This window comes from Sinohyriopsis cumingii, chromosome 12 (assembly GCF_028554795.1).
Source record: "Sinohyriopsis cumingii isolate HCF-2022 chromosome 12, ASM2855479v2, whole genome shotgun sequence".
In the NCBI taxonomy this organism is placed as follows: Eukaryota; Metazoa; Mollusca; class Bivalvia; order Unionida; family Unionidae; genus Sinohyriopsis; species Sinohyriopsis cumingii.
Genome location: NC_142972.1, coordinates 120,408,629 through 120,421,253, shown reverse-complemented (window position 1 = coordinate 120,421,253; position 12,625 = coordinate 120,408,629). Strand labels below are relative to the sequence as shown.

General features: G+C 37.0%; 1 protein-coding gene across 1 annotated transcript in view; it reads left to right on the top strand.

Annotated features, from left to right (window-relative positions):
* LOC149787347 (protein O-glucosyltransferase 2-like) overlaps nucleotides 1-12,099 on the top strand; it is a 67,310-nt gene extending 55,211 nt beyond the window's left edge. Inside the window, exons 9-10 of the mRNA XM_089977899.1 lie at nucleotides 6,581-6,697; nucleotides 8,067-12,099. Coding sequence (XP_089834025.1) covers nucleotides 6,581-6,697; nucleotides 8,067-8,087 — 138 coding nt within the window. The 3' untranslated portion in view covers nucleotides 8,088-12,099. The remainder of the gene's footprint in view (nucleotides 1-6,580; nucleotides 6,698-8,066) is intronic.
* The last annotated feature ends 526 nt before the right edge of the window (nucleotides 12,100-12,625 follow it).

Here is a 12,625-nt window from a genome sequence, read left to right as displayed (position 1 = left end):
TATATTGACATGGGGTATTCCTTAAAAGACATCTACTGATGTCTAGTTGGTCCTAAATGCAGCTAATACATCCAGCATGTCTTCTACAGTGACTGTCTTTTGAATCTTATTGTTATTCCTTCTGATCAGATGGTCTTATCAACATTCTTCCCAAAATTTTTTGGTGTTTTGCCAAAAGACTTCTTATCTCTAGTTGGTCTAAAGTGTCGCTGCTCAGACATCTAGTATGGCTAGCACAATAGCTATCTTGAAAATCTTGTTACAGGGCTTCTGATAATGCACAAATATGCATCTCTGATGCAAAAATATAAACATGATGCAATAAAACCCCATCCTAAGAGTCCTGTCAGATAATTAAACATTGCTGGCTCAAGTAAATTTTCAGCATAAGGAAAAGATCAAGGTTTCTCCGACAAGCAGCACCTTGTGTCTTCATAATATAATTATTGCAGGCACTTGTCCTAGGCACAAGCTCAGGGTCTAAAAATTCCATGTAAACCCCATACTTAGGTCATGGCATGACTGCTGAGATACAGAAGTCACTAGCTGCTTTATGTCAAGAACAGACATACAAAAGCCTAATGATAGACGAGTCTCTGGACATTGTTGTTAAAAAAAGCAGGCTATCTACTGGAAAAATATTCAGATTAATAGAGGCATAATGGAATTTGGTGCAAATTTGGAGGTAAAGGATGAGAAGGCAGACCATCATGCATGCTGTAATGAGGTGCAGATACCTATTGCCCAAGTTTCAGGGATTAACACTGATGGAGCCCATGTTATATTAGGGTTTAAGACTGGTGTTGTCCAACTGCAACTGGAGAATGCAAAAGCAGCTGGAATCTGGTGTGTGGCACACAAAATGGTTCTTGTCTGTTTCTGGGCAGCTAAGGAAGTCCCATACTTACAAACATTACACTTGTAAACATATATTACTTTTTCCACTACTCTGTCAGTTACTACAACAAGGTTAGAGAACTGACACAGCTGATGAGTGCCAAGGTCAAACATTTTAAGAAACTTACAAATGTTCAATTGCTCTCACTGCATGAGAGTGTGGAATCCCTCCACTCTGCTTGGGGATGTCTTTGTCTTGTACTGGAAAATGAAGCATTACAAGTGATGGAGCAGCAAAGCAAAGGGGCATCCTCAAGATTGTGAAGAATTACAAATTCATTTCCACACTCAGCTTCTTGAATGATGTGTTACTTGTGCTGACAGTAAGGTGTTCCAGAAAGACAGCACTGACATCCACCAGATACAACATATGTTAAGTGCAACACTGTCAGCTTTGGATGACACTCTAAACAACCCAGAGGTCACACTGCAAGACTTCCAACAACTTTGGATGACATGCTAAACAACCCAGAGGTCACACTGCAAGACTTCCAACAACTTTGGATGACATGCTAAACAACACAGAGGTCACACTGCAAGACTTCCAACAAACAGAAGCCTCAGGAGAGTTTCAAGGGATAAAGATGGCATAAGTGGTAACAGTTACAAGTGTGTTTGGGAGAAGCATCAAAACTCGCATTCAAAGGCTGTTTAGTGTTGAGGACATGCAGGTTGTAAAAGATATAGCTAGTGAATTTTGACCCCAACTGCATACCTGCAGCACAAGATATCATCAGATGGCCCTGAAAAGACTTTTTTCTAGATATGACCAAATTAATGCTCCAACTGCCCGGCAATCCTTTCATCAGTTCAAGGTCATGCTATCAGATCACAGGAACATGTCGTTACAAGACACAATCCAGCATACCAAAGAGCTGTTTCCAGAGTTTTGCACTTTTGCTGAAATCTGGGTCACAATTCCACTCTCCTTTGTGCCATGTTAAAGGGGGTTATCTTCCCAGAATACAGTTCACAAACCACTCAGGAGCTCCTTCAAAGGACACTATGTTGAAAACAAATCGTTCATCATGGCTGAAAGCAGGTACACTGACTTTGACCAGGATAAACTTATCACACAGGCTTGCATGCATGTAAACACCTGCAAGCAAATGAGAATGTGAACTCAGTTACTGCAAGCATGATTATGAAGAGAGCTTCTTTATTGCATTGCTGCCAGGTTTGCTTTTGTTACAGTCTGAATTAAACCAATTTACTCTAATGTGTTGTACATGTACTTGATTCAGTCTTTTTCAAACACACACACACACACACACATTACTCTAGAAATATGGAAGCGGGACCTTTTAACATCATATAAGGACCTAATAAAATTCAAATGTTGGGGGTCCTCGGAACTCCATAAAATATTACACTAACAAAAGTCCTGTGCTATCACTGTTTCTTCTAGATGGCTAGTTATACTGACAATATGCTTTCACTAGATGACTTCTTATGGTGTCTTGTTGGTCTCAAAATGGAAATAGTGTGTGATATCCATTATGGCCCAATGACAGGCATCTTGAAAATTTTTTAATATTTACTTCTCCACAGTGGAAAGGGATATCATGGGGTTTCTCCAGAAGACTTCTTATAGTGTCTTGTTGGTCCTAAATTTAAACAGTGCTGAGTTGTTGTCACAAAAACCAGAAAAAAAATTCATCATTCAAATATCACTTGATATCGTGGTAGTCACTTGATTCCAACAAAAAACACCTTCATGTGATTGCTGCATGATGAATAAGATTTTTTTAAAGGTTTTTGCAACAGCAATATGTTTCTGGCCATTGTTTGGAATAAATCTGTTTAAAATTGTATGTCCATATTTTTTACAAACATTACATGACTTTCATTTAATATTCTAAAATCTTCTGTACAACAGTAATGGCAAGATTTTTTTGTTGGTGTCATGTGACTATTAGACCCCAGATGTCATGGACATGTAGGCTGCAAGATTTGGGTAGTCATCTGACTATTAAACCCCAGATGTCATGGACATGTAGGCTGCAAGATTTGGGTAGTCATGTGACTATTTGACCCCAGATGTCATGGACATTTAGGCTGCAAGATTTGGGTAGTCATGTGACTATTAAACCCTGGATGTCATAGACATGTAGGCTGCAAGATTTTGGTAATCGTGTGACCATTAAACCCCGGATGTCATGGACATGTAGGCTGCAAGATTTGGGAAGGCATGTGACTACAATACAAAAATGGAGAGTACCAGGTCAAATTTCAGCAATGGGGTACTTTTTTGCCTCATCTGTCAATGAATTAAAGACCGAACAAATATTTTTATACTTGCAATGTTTGAGAAGATAAATTATCTTCCTATCAATTTCATACTGGGAGAGCTCATTCTAGGGCCATTTAAAACTTGCCAGTAGTTTCCCATGTTTCAGCGGTTCTTACCAGGTTTTTCCCAGTTTATTCCTCCACCAGTTATATTGGCTGCCATGTATAGCCTATCTTGCACAGAGAAATGGCATTAAACCCAAAACAGCAGCTAATGAATTTTGACCAGACCTTGTATATAGATGCATTCCAGTGAACAGTAGTCAGCTCTGACACTGAGTTCAAGGTCAAAGGTTTTGACTGAGGTTTTTAGCTGTACTGGCTTGTGAGGTATTATCTGAAGCTTTTAGGTCTACTAGCTTGTGAGGTCTTGACTGAGGTTTTCAGCTGTACTGGCTTGTGAGGTCTTGACAGGTTTTTAACTGTACTAGCTTGTGAGGTCTTGACTGAGGTTTAAGCTGTACTGGCTTGTGAGCATGATAACAAAAACAAATATGAACAAATTTTTATTAGACTGAGTTTGAAGAATGCCTAGATTTTACCATTACTTTTCTTTCCCCATACATTTTGATTACAGATTTAGCCAAATTTTAAAAAGCTGTGGGTACTTTATATCTTAAGGTCACTGCCTGGATAAGGCCACTGATCTTCTGTCAATATAAATAGATCAAATACCACTGAAAAGAATTTTGTATTGTGCTTACAGGTATCATATGAACATGTTAATGCTTCATTCCTAAATTTGCTATTTTGGAGTTTCCAAAGAAAATCAGATATAGTTTAATACTCAGCAATTAAAATGAATCAGCATAGAGACGAAACAGACTTATTGTGGACTCCTGGAAATTCTTTCAGCTCATAGAACATCATTTCCTTTGAGGGATTCTTGCTTCAAAATTCCGTGAAATGTTTACTAAGGAAATCTTTGATGAAAAGCCTGGTGCCCTGCTCTTAGCATGGGAGAAATATTGTATAGAATTTGTTTTAATATTATCATTTTTGGCATTTTAGAAATTTGATTTCACTGTGCAGTGCTAATTAAAATATGTCTATGATTGTATGGCAGTTACAAGGCTTTAGGTATGCATAAAGATCAGGCTTCACTGTTTATAATGAACTGCAAAGATTTTGTGGTCAAATGTCAATTCCATGAGTCTTAATGTTTAAGAACAAAATGTGTTCCTAAAATACTATTTTCTACAACATAAAAATACTGTGAATTGTATTTCAGCTTTAACGTATCAATGCAAATATTGTATACAATGCCTTTTAGTGCAGAACTGTAAGATATTATATGGCAGGAATTTATTTGTGACCAGGTAAGGAGTCAAGACCTGTTTTTGTAATGGTGAAATCAAGCAGCAGTTATTGGTCTTGGCATTGACTGAAGACCTGTGTTTTCCTGTTTCTTCACTAAACATGAAAATTTACCTCCCTCAAATAATTAAATTAAGTTAGGACCTACTTTATATATTATAAGTTTAACTGTTTGAATTTTATGCTGCTTTAATAAGCCAATTGTGTCATTAGTTCAGCTGGTCATTAGGCCAAGTGAGCTTACGGTATGGTCCTTTCTTGTTTACCATCTATTGTGCATTGTCTATTCACAGTTATTATGTACAACTTTCTCATAAAAGCTGATTAATTTGCACAGGAGTTTACAGAAAGCATTAATGCATCCAGGTCTTTCAAATTTTTAAAGTGGATTTTGATCTGTTGTCCAGTATGACGACTCCTAATAAAAAAAAAGAAAATTCGTTAAGACTTCTTCTAAAAAACAAAAACATGAACAACAGAATATGACCAGACTTGGCAGAAATCATCCTTGCATAGACGGTTTTCAAGTTTATACAAAAGAGAAATTTTTTAAAGAAGATCAAAACTGCTCCACAGAAAAGCATTTATTAAATTACAAATGATGCCATTTCACCATCAAACATAGCCACAATTACTAAAAATAAAAAGAAAATTAAATAACTTCTCAGAAACTGCTCAACAGAATTTGACCAAATTTGAAAGAGAGTACCTTGTCATTAAGGGCTTTCAAACTGATACAAATGATGTCTGTTTGTCATCAGATAATAGCCACCATTATTTAAACCACTTCTCAAAAACCAGCCAACAGAATTTGATAAAAAATGAGAAAAAGCATCCTGTTATGAAGGCCTTTAAATTTGTACAAATGATGCCAACGTGGCTGCTATTACCAAAAATAGAACAACCTTCCTCAACTCAAAATTTGACCCAATTTGACAGAAAGTGTCTGAGCTTAACTCAATAACCCCTGGCACCTCATTTAAACATCAGAAGGTAGTACCCTACTTCCAAGCTCTGTTGCATCAAGGTCATTTATATATTAAAGTGGGTGTATTACAGAAAAGTAGACAGATGTCGCTCTGCAATGGGACCAGATAATCTGGACTTTCTGGTCACATTACAGAATACGGGGGGAAAACATATTTTTTGAGACCCGATTACTTGCACCCGTAATCTGATTTTATGTCTGGATTTTATAATTTTTAGCCTCAGATCTGAGGCAGATATGAACTGCACACAGAAAGGAGAACCTCTGCAAAAAGTGGGTTAAGATGGGGATTTGGAGTAAAAAGACATCATGAAAATAATGTGTCCAAGAAGCAAAGAAGAGAAAAAGTACTCCAACTTTTACCATTCTGCACATGCACAAGTGAAATAGCCAATGAAAAACAATATTTCTGACATAACTAGGCCACAGGCTAAACTGAAATCTATTGTAAGCCAATTTATTTTAGTTGTTGTCATGCCATCAGATATGGATGAAGACACTTATGGTAGAAAAACCTTGAAATAGTTGTTGTCATGACACCAGATATGTATGAAGACACTAACAATAGAAAAACCTTGAAATAGTTGTTGTCATGACATCAGATATGGATGAAGACACTAACAATAGAAAAACCTTGAAATAGTTGTTATCATGACATCTGCAATCAATAGCACTGAAAAGAATTTCTCAAGAAAGCATTGAACTAACCCAGATATCTTGGCCAGATTCATTTGCATTTGATTAATAAGGCTGATGTTGGTGGGTGAGCAGTTTCATGCTTACTTGGGTCTCTTGGTTTTTTGGACTGAACAGTGTATAAGAGCCAGAATCAGTTTTTATCATGATTATACGTGTACATTGTAAAGTTTGATAGGTTAAAATCATGTTGGAAGCAATTAATGTACATACAAGACATGTTGTTAAAAATAAAATTTTCATAGGACTGAGGACTTGTATATGGCACAAGTTTTGAAACTGACAAAAGCATGTATCTCAAAAATTGACTTATTTTGTACCTTTATCAACTTATGATTTCACAGTAATTGGATAAAGTGTGTCTCACCATGTTTGTAATTTGTGTTTTAGGAATTTTCTAAGAAACTTCTGTATAATCCAAAGCCAGCTGATGACACCTGGGAGTTGGTAGAACAGCCACATGACCACGAGTCACAGTGCGAGTGTCACTGGAAGAACATAAAGATGGTAATTTGTGATTTTAATTTTCAAGTGATGGATCTTTAAATTTGATCACTGCATCATATGTAATTTTTGATATATTGTTAAGTTTCATGCACCATCAGTCCACGAAAATTATGAATATTTTTGTCCTCTGGTTGTTTGTACAAAGAACATTTTACTAATATTGCAAAGTTTAGTTACTTACAATTATTATTTTGTATTTATCTATAATTATTCTAAGTCTGACAAAATATTACAAGCAGTACACTGTCCATAGTTTATTTTAGGTTTATTTTTCATCTGATCCTTTGTATTAAGATACCATGCTTTGTAAAATATATGCATATAACATTATGATAACTTCAATTACATTGTGATGTCATCAGTTACATTATGTCATCAGTTACATTATGATGTCATCAGTTACATTATGTCATCATTTACATTATGATGTCATCAGTTACATTATGATGTCATCAGTTACATTATGATGTCATCAATATGATGTCATTGTCTTGCAAGAGTTGGATTTCCAGCATCATTTAGAGGAGTTATAGCCCTGAATACTCAGTCTCCTAACTTTGGTTTCCTAAAACAAGTTACAATATTCAAGGTTCTGTAGTGCATACTGTAATGACAGGTCGATCCAAAGGGGGCAATTCAGGTGTAATTGTTGTCCTTGAGTCTGTCTGGAAAAGTAAAATTCACATTTTGAAGTTAAATGCAAAATATTTTACACATAAGCACATACTATTTGCACATGTGATTATTTTTCAGCATTAACTTGCCATGAAATTGAGGCCAAACTTTTACTGCATGTCAGTGATTCTCAAACTGTGCCGCAGCACACTAGTGTGCCACGAGAGATTTGCAGGTGTGCCGTGGAAGTTTTGAAAATTATTTAAAATTGCTTGCGTTATGAAACCTTGAACATATCACTTCAATCTCATTTGCTCTCAAAAGCAGGCACATGCTTCACATTAAATTTAAAATTAAATATATATGTAAAAATAAATAAGTTCTTCAACACAAAAATTGTTAAATCTTTTCAGGTGTGCTGTGAAAACATTTAGATCTTTTTGGTGCACCGCAAGACAAAAAAGTTTGAGAAACACTGCTGTATGTGGTAATATCCATCAACATTTTGAAACAAAGGTTCTTACTGTTTTTGCTTGCTTATAAATCAAGTCCAGCTGCCATCAAGAAAGATCCTGATCTGCAGTAGCATGGTGTGCCAGCAGATCAGGGTTCTTGTTGTTTGTTCTACTGATTACTCCTAACAAACTGCATAGACCCAGATCTGCTGGCAGATCTGGGTCTGTACAGTGTGCAGTTGGGGTTGACTTGTGAGTACATGTGGTGTGTATCAAAGATTTGAAATTTCTCATTTCAGATGGTGAAAGATGAACTTTGACCCAAAGGTGTGATTATGGTATTTGCAAGTTATCTCTCAGGGACAAAATACATTGTGCTGAAATTACCACACTGTGCTCTACTTAAGCAAAAGAGCAGTAACCTAATTAATTGCCAGCTCCATGCAGATGTCACTAAATTGTTGCATATTCAAGGTTCTAATTGATCTGTAAGTGCTATTGCAGACTGTTACTTACATGCAGACCACAGGGGCTCGTATCATTGCTTACAATTTACCTATAAATCATACATTTTCCATATAATACTACAAGGGAAGATGGCATTATGGCCCTTGATTATTCAGCTGAAAATCAGTTATCATTGGGCATAATATGTTATTTTTGGTCAACTAATGAGAGGGCAGCATTCTGTTCACCTCACTGCATTTGCATATTAAGTGGACATGAACATGTCAGCTGGTAGTGTGGGCATATGGTCTGGCATTCCTTAGAGGTGTTGTAGGAGGCTGTCCATTTAGTACATATGCATAGAGGGGGGAGGGGGGTAACCCAAATGCAACACTTGCGTATGGGGGGTGTCTACTGATAATGTACGTACACATACGAAATGGGGGTTGCAACCTCAGTAATAATTTGGCTAATACGTAACCTGTTTGACTGCGCTTGAATTTTAGTGGACACTAGACAAACATTTTCAAGTTACGCAGCTTATTTCTTTGATGCAGCCAGACATTCAACATTGGTGGACTATCTGTTTTATTAAACACGTTAATATTATTAATCCTTGATTGTTTCTGCATGGATTAAATATAGTCCGTTCTATAGAATTGGAGGGGGTATCAAGCATACATATGCAGGTGGGGTGTGTGTAAAAAAGTATGCATGTGCATTGGGGGAAGGGTTCAAGCTTTGCCAGATTTTTGCATACATACTAAATGGATGGCCCCTAGTAAATCAAACTTTGTGTAGGGATAAAAAGTCAAATGCTTGAGCTAACCCTGGTACCAAATTTATTATTCTACACAAAGTTTGGATTAAAATATCAGTGCTGATTCTTAATTAGGTCATACAAGATGGGAGAGAAGTGTCCTGTCATGTAGCATTATATAGTACATGTATAATAAATTGTAAGCAATGATATGAGTGACTCAGACTGTCAATTTGTTCGACCATGTGCTGGTGTAGATATAACATCAGGATAGTTGTAAGCATACAGTATTTACCATTTGAAACTGTTGTGACTTTACAATTGGTAATCAATTTTCATGAAATTGTCTTCAGTGCTTAAAATGTCATTCAGTTATGTGATTTTGTTTGAAGGAAACTAATCTTGACTATAGAAAATTATATGTTAATGAATAGACATGACTATCTGTGCCCTGGCTGATATTGACATGACCATCTGTGCACTTACTGAGATTGACATGACCATCTGTGCCCTGACTGAGATTGGCATGACCATCTGTGCCCTGGCAGAGATTGACAGGACTATATGTGCCCTGGCTTAGATTGACAGGACTATCTGTGCCCTGGTTTAGATTGACAGGACTATCTGTGCCCTGGCTGATATTGGCATGACTGTCTGTGCCCTGACTGAGATTGACATGACCATCTGTGCCCTGACTTAGATTGACAGGACTATCTGTGCCCTGGCTGATATTGACATGACCATCTGTGCACTTACTGAGATTGACATGACTATTTGTGCCCTGGCAGAGATTGACAGGACTATATGTGCCATGGCTTAGATTGTCAGGACTATCTGTGCCCTGGCTGATATTGACATGACTATATGTGCCCTGTCAGAGATTGACATGACTATTTGTGCCCTGGCAGAGATTGACAGGACTATCTGTGCCCTGGCTGATATTGACATGACCATCTGTGCACTTACTGAGATTGACATGACCATCTGTGCCCTGACTGAGATTGACATGACCATCTGTGCCCTGGCAGAGATTGACAGGACTATCTGTGCCCTGGCTTAGATTGACAGGACTATCTGTGCCCTGGCTGATATTGACATGACTGTTTGTGCCCTGGCTGATATTGACATGACCATCTGTGCACTTACTGAGATTGACATGACTATTTGTGCCCTGGCAGAGATTGACAGGACTATATGTGCCATGGCTTAGATTGTCAGGACTATCTGTGCCCTGGCTGATATTGACATGACTATATGTGCCCTGTCAGAGATTGACATGACTATTTGTGCCCTGGCAGAGATTGACAGGACTATCTGTGCCCTGGCTGATATTGACATGACCATCTGTGCACTTACTGAGATTGACATGACCATCTGTGCCCTGACTGAGATTGACAGGACTATCTGTGCCCTGGCTGATATTGACATGACTGTTTGTGCCCTGACTGAGATTGACATGACCATCTGTGCCCTGGCTTAGATTGACAGGACTATCTGTGCCCTGGCTGATATTGACATGACTATCTGTGCCCTGACTGAGATTGACATGACTATTTGTGCCCTGGCAGAGATTGACAGGACTATCTGTGCCCTGGCAGAGATTGTCAGGACTATCTGTGCCCTGGCTGATATTGACATGACTATATGTGCCCTGTCAGAGATTGACACGACTATCTGTGCCCTGGCAGAGTTTGACAGGACTATCTGTGCCCTGGCAGAGATTGACAAGACTATCTGTGCCTTGGCTGATATTGACATGACTAACTGTGCCCTGGCTGATATTGACATGACTATCTGTGCCCTGGCAGAGATTGACAGGACTATCTGTGCCCTGGCTTAGATTGACATGACTGTCTGTGCCCTGGCTTAGATTGACAGGACTGTATGTGCCCTGGCTTAGATTGACATGACTGTCTGTGCCCTGGCATAGATTGACAGGATTATCAGTGCCTTGTGATTTATTTTTGTCAACATTTGGAATCACAATCAAATGATGATCAGAATGTACAGCTGATTGCTGCTACATTAAATGACTATTAACTGCATTTCTATATTATGTTTTTTTCTTATCATTATGGATATAGTGAATGATATTTTTAAAGTGAGGATCTATTTTTCATGGTTTAAAATTTTAGTGTTATGATACCAAATATTTTGAATTCCTGCATCAGAATACATCTAGTAATTGAATACATTGCAAACTAAGAGATAAATTCTGAGAAATACTATGAGAATGCTGTTATTTCTTGCTGTCTAGTAATTGAATACATTGCAAACTTAGAGATAAATTCTGAGAAATACTATGAGAATGCTATGTTATTTCTTGCTGTCTAGTAATTGAATATATTGCAAACTTAGAGATAAATTCTGAGAAATACTATGAGAATGCTATGTTATTTCTTGCTGTCTAGTAATTGAATACATTGCAAACTAAGAGATAAATTCTGAGTAAATACTATGAGAATGCTATGTTATTTCTTACTGTTTGTAATTATATCTTTTTTGTTTAGTCTAAATGCAGATTGCTTTTCATAACTGCAGATAAAATTAAGAGATTTTGGCAAAATCTATGGGGTCATCCTGCAACTAATAAAACATGCTGATGAATTAAGCAAAACGTAAACTGGGAAACCAGGTCACCATTGATAAATAAATGGCAGTTGAAATGAGCCTTTCAAATGAAAAATATCATAATGCCAAGATTCCATTTTAGCTTAAACTAAAATACAAAATTACATCACATAGATCTTTTAATATAATAATGAGCAATATCGTTACCACAGTATGGACCCATTGTACTTGCTTTTGAGTTGAGTCAAACTGCAAAAACAAAGATCCTGATATGCTGTAGCACCTGCAGATCAGGGTCTATGCTGATTGTTCAATGCACAGACCCATATCTGTTGGCACATTATGTAATGGTTTATTTTTGAGTCTGTGCAGTTTGCAGTTGGACTCGACTTATAAGTGAGTATACATGGTAGGTAGCTTTTAGTTTGTTTCGATTTATTTTGTATGCTTCAGGAATTAGGTGTTTACATTTTACAGTGTTTGTGTTTAAATTATATTTGAACTGTGTTCAGCATATGTCATTGTGCAATTATGATAATAAATTTTCTACTCTACGTACATTTTTGTTCCTTCCTTATAATTTAGAAGATTTAATTTTGTCTGAAAATGTGAACATTCTTTTTATTATTAGCAGAGATTTTGATTTATGCATAATGTAATTCCTTCATTGTTCACTCAGAATGCACATGTATTAAAACACAGATTTATGAATATTGTATGAATGTTGGAATTTTAAAAGTCTGGGCAAATTTGTAAACTTGTTAGTTGTACATGCAAATTTAAATTTCAAACATTATGAGCACTTTAATCTTTTTTCTGACAATCATGCATTTGATTATAGTTACATGACAGGTAGCCATCATCTGCCATCTTTGAAGAAAGTACAGAAATTTTGTACTGTTTACTCAAGTGCTGTGCCAGAAGTGAAGCTTCCAGAAACAAACAGGAAAAAGACAATGTCTACATTTCAGTGTGGAGTTTCCAAATTTATTCAGGCTAGCCATTTTGGGAATGATGTCGCTGTTGTAAGAATGATGTCACTAACTAGTTTTTACTAGTTGTCAGCTTATGGTGCTATTT